This window comes from Anneissia japonica, unplaced genomic scaffold (genome assembly GCF_011630105.1).
Source record: "Anneissia japonica isolate Jap-2015-1 unplaced genomic scaffold, ASM1163010v1 scaffold1863_len523710_cov156, whole genome shotgun sequence".
In the NCBI taxonomy this organism is placed as follows: Eukaryota; Metazoa; Echinodermata; class Crinoidea; order Comatulida; family Comatulidae; genus Anneissia; species Anneissia japonica.
This window is the reverse complement of record NW_022714601.1, coordinates 6,112-11,111: the sequence shown is the minus strand read 5'-3', so window position 1 is coordinate 11,111 and position 5,000 is coordinate 6,112. Positions and strand designations below refer to the sequence as shown.

The 5,000-nt window shown below is 34.8% G+C and overlaps 1 protein-coding gene across 1 annotated transcript in view; it reads left to right on the top strand.

Moving 5' to 3' along the window:
- The window catches only part of LOC117109052, an 11,177-nt gene that overhangs the window by 3,718 nt on the left and 2,459 nt on the right, over positions 1 to 5,000 (top strand). The window contains exons 4-9 of the mRNA XM_033251279.1: positions 236 to 301; positions 1,526 to 1,594; positions 2,843 to 2,990; positions 3,612 to 3,701; positions 4,368 to 4,520; positions 4,736 to 4,966. Of these exons, the coding sequence (XP_033107170.1) occupies positions 236 to 301; positions 1,526 to 1,594; positions 2,843 to 2,990; positions 3,612 to 3,701; positions 4,368 to 4,520; positions 4,736 to 4,966 (757 nt within the window). The remainder of the gene's footprint in view (positions 1 to 235; positions 302 to 1,525; positions 1,595 to 2,842; positions 2,991 to 3,611; positions 3,702 to 4,367; positions 4,521 to 4,735; positions 4,967 to 5,000) is intronic.

Genomic DNA, 5,000 nt, shown 5'->3' with positions numbered 1-5,000 from the left:
ATGTAGAAGATAGGATTTAAACACGTATGATATCGTAAGTTTAAGAAATTGCTTTAAATAAGAAAGATCTTCAGATATGTTTTCTTAGTCAGATGAGAGACTTAACAGAGATGAAAAATGATATTTTAAAAATTAAAATTCAATTTTGAATAAAGTTCAATATTATAGTATCAATTACTTATGCAAATAAATGCAGTAAAGGATTTAACCTCTAAGTTTTGTTTTTCTCTTTCAGAAAAACACCTTGAAATGGGTAAGACAGAGAGGAGACAACGACACGTTAGAATTTGAACTGACAAAGGTATATCCACTTGTAGATTGATCATCTTGTTTGTTGTACGGTACTTTAGACTTTAATGCAGTCATTGATTATTAAGGACTATCTCTTAGTCTTCTAAGCCATAACGATAGTGAATCGCGGTTGGTGCAGTCTATTAGCTGTATCTATCAACAGTCATATCGCGCTATTTCCAGAATAATTATGCATAAACTAGATCTAGAATTAAAAGTAAAAGTATGATTCTTGTTTCGGTTCTGCTTCTGGCTGAGAACTGTTAACTACAGCTTAAACCACCCTAAACTAAAGTAATGTTGGTAAGACTACCCCCCCCCCCCCCCCCACTGAATGCCACATAGGCATGCAGTAGTCAGTATAAATAATAAATAGATACCATAGTAGTTGAGAAAATAAATTATAATTAGGCCATACAACTTTTTTGATATTCTGATTAAGCATTCTAATGAAAAGTGGTACGAATGAATTAAGATATCTATTTGTTCTACAGACTTGTGATTTTAACCTTTTACCCGAGGGTAGCCAAGTAACAGATTTATTTAGTGGGTGGGAACTATCTATTAAAATACTCTTTTTTATCAATAATGTTAATCTCATAGATATTATCTAGTTGTCTATTTTATTGAATAATTTTTCCAGCCTGATTTATATATATATACATATACAGTGTTTAAATAAGGACATGATGGAACATCGTCGGCTACCCTGTAGCTTTGTAACGAATAAAGTCCTATAAAAGTCATTGTGTAATAAAATGCCTCCGACGGGATGAACCTGCGACCTCTCGCTGACAAGGCGAGCGTCATAACCACTAGACCAGGAAGGCTTCATGGTTGAACAGGTCCAAATAACCGTCGGGAACATTCTTGAGGCGTAGCATTGTGTAATACAATGTTCCCGATGTTCCCAAAATTGGATGATTCAAGGGTGCGCCGCCCTCCCCACGCCCCCTCCCCCCAATAAATTTTTCGATACTACAGTATGAACAAAAAGAAAAAAGAAAATTATATTTAAATGAGAGTGCCATTTCCAGCCATATAGAGTTGCCATAATCCTAATTAAATTTGTCTTGCCTCAGACCAAACCATGGTCTGGCTGAGGTGGGTGGACACTCTATCTGTGAAAGTCCCTCCCTTCACGGGCCCTCTATTTTGTATTCCTGGATCCGCTGCTGCACAACTCTATTTGTGGATAGTTTTATGATGGATCAATTTTGATTTTTAAATTCAGGCACTAGCCGATCTTGATGAAGTAACAGCTACATTGAGAACAGAAATCAACAATTTCGAGATAACAAAGGTAAGTAAAATATCAACAATAGATTCAGTGAGAATATAATTCATAAGCGTCTATGCATCATATCCATGTATTTATATTAGGCCTAGTTAGCTATATTGTTGCTGCGAAGCAGCCAATTCATATTCTTGACAGCAATTTGACCTCTGAAAGGTCATTGTTTGTCAAAAAACAATCGCCTAAGACAACTGAAAAGCGGAGTTTCCTTCTTTCGTTCTGCCGGGTAAAATCAATTACTTTAGGCGACGTTTGTAGACTTCCTACTCGTACCAACGTTCGGCATGTCGCGACGCTGGAGTACTATTCAGCATTTTTACTATATTTCTAGGTTTTCTATTTCTACGTTTAATCGGCTCATGTCTCAGCCACAATATTTTGAGGCCAATATTATTTACGAACCCAGTTAAACTTATTTACTAGCCTATTTCAACGTGCTAATTATTACATTTAGGCGACGCTTGTTGTAGACTGGCATAGTGTTTTCGGAAATAAATACCATTTTATACACATGCGCAGATCGATTCGCCAGCAGCGAGTCATCGTCAGCAGCAGCGAGTCGCCAGCAGAGAGATGTCACTGCAGCAAAACACTATTGTACACGGTACCAACGCTCTTCTAATATAGACAATGGGTCGTGCTCATACTATTTGTTATATTTTTATTATTCATTACTTTCACTTGACTCGCATAAATAATTTTGTTCGAAGAACATTTTATGCAGTTGTACTTCGTAGCACTTCACTTGCAATTTGCAGTTTCTAGTTAATACGTTATATTACTTTCTTTAGCCAAGATGTGCCATCTGTATTACTTTTTTCTTATAAAGTTTCCATGTCTTTAATTATGGTGGCGTCATAGGTTTGCCTAACAGAGGGTATGTCCGGACGGGCATAAGTGGACAGGTCCAGAGAAGACCACCAGAATCTCTACAGGGTACAGGGGAAAACCCCCCCAAAAAATTTAGAGACTTGAAAAACTGTTGAATCAATATTTGGGTTTCATTATTTGTAAAAAGTGAATAGTAGTTTTTGTCCACTTCGTATTATGTTGCCGTGTCCCCGACGGAATAGGGAGGAGGGGAAGACTGTTGGGTGCCTTCTCTCAGATATTCCCCATTGGCACCACCATATCAGTTGTGATTGATGCACATTCTATTACGTATAGTAGTTATAGTGTTCGACATTACCACGTGTCTTTTTTACTAAATGAAATGAGTTTGTTTTAGTTTGGTTTTTTTTATTGTGAATTTAGGCCAGGACAATAAAGGATGCTTTGACCACGTATAGCCAAGGCTGGTTGAAATTCTCTGCTGATAGTCAGAATATATTCACTGCACAGTATCAGATTGCGTCAGAGATGTCAGGAAAACCGGAAAGACAGCATTATAAATCGATGGACGGTACTAAGAAGTTTAAAAAACTGACACATTTTACATGCATTTCTAGTGAAAGGGAAAAATTGATATTATTATATATCAAATAAATACTATAATATAGGGACCTATGTAATTATACAATATTGTTATACAGATTATTTAGATTGGAACTAACTTTGTAACTCTATGATGACGACGATAATGATGACGATGATGGTTATGTGGAGTAGTATGATGATGTGATGATGAAAATAAATGAAAAATGGTTTTTGTTTTTTGGGTTTTTTTAAGTTTAAATTAAAAATTGTAAGCTAGAAGAGAAATAGCGCTAATGTTGTTATTTATGTTATTTATTTATGAGCGCACCAATGCATTTATATTTCTATTTAATATGTATTTTACAAATGACAACATATTATACCGAATCTTAAAATCCAAAATAAAGGAGTAGAAATAATAATTAAAAATATAAAGGATGATGAAAAATATTAAGGCAAAATGAATACATTGAATACAAGTTCAGAACGAAAATATTAAGCAATAAGAGAAAAACTCTGCACTACTTAAAGGGAAAATAGGAAAAGAAAAATATGTACCTTTTTATAGTTAGGCCTAATTATCACACCTTTGTTTGTTTCCCCACAGTCAATAAACTTATAGTAAATAATGCATTACAAAAAATGAATTTGACAATTCCAGAATTAGAGTCTCCTGATTCGCGACGGTCAACGAAAGGTAAAAGATCTATTCATTTTGAGTTGGTGTGAACGGTGGTGTTGTCTTCATTAATAATGATGTTGATGAAGATGATGATGATGATAATGATGATGATTATGATGATGATAATAATGATGATTAGGATAATAATGATGACGATTACAATGACGGTCATGATGACGATTTCAGTTATTATTGCTTTTGTTCCGATTGTTGTTGTTGTAGTTGTGGTTGTTGCTTCAAATATACTTAGATGGTTTAGAAGTGATACCAGCTACCGATGTTTACAAGTGTCAAGTTGGTATGCTCAGATAACACATTTTTATGTAACAGTATAGCTGGTGATAATGATAATGATAATAATAAAATACATGATGATGACAATGATGACGATGGTGATGATGATGATAATGATGATGATGATGATGACGATGATGATGATGATGATGATGATGATGATGATGATGATGATGATGATGATGATGATGATTATGAGGATGATTGATGATTGGGGCTCACCTTTGGAAAACTTTTTTTGTTTGCTTAAAAGAATTATAAACAGGCCTTAGACTTTAAGGCTGAAAATATTGATCTGCCTCGGCAACACCCAACATACTAATAGCTCGTGATGATCAAAGTGATGGTAATGAACTCATAGTTTTAAATTAATTTGTTGTTCTCAAGCTAAAGGTCTGAATAAAGGCAGGCTTTCTCTACTTAATCGGCGATCTACTAGAAGTCTGCCTAATACAAAAGACAGTTCCCCAGACCTAGAAAGAAAGAATGAAAGAGAGGCACTACCGGATAAAGATTTTTCAAATATCAACATAAAACCAGGTACGTATATTAATATGGATAAAATATACCGTATACTATTGTAGTGTATTGATATGATTGTATAGATGTCATCATTTCATTTTATTAATATTTTCAAAATCGCATTTTTTTTTCGATACAATTTTTCAAAATTTATTTCGAAACTTCACAGTAATTACATTAATATCGCTTACTGCTGAATTTTTTTTTTTTAATTATTTTTTTAATTCACACAGAGAAGGAGCCTGATCGGGTTGACGTGTATGAGCCAGTAAATATAGGATACACCACCACTGACCGTGATGACAACGATGAAGACCCTATATATCATAGTGTAGCTTGCAGGACAAACATTTCGGTACCGAGTTTGGTTGAGGATGAAAGTTCGGGAGGGAGTTTGGTTGAGGATGACGATGACGATGACGATGATTATAATTATGTTATTCCAAATAGCTACAAGGATAAAGGTAGGCCTACCGTAACTTATCGACTAAAGTCTGG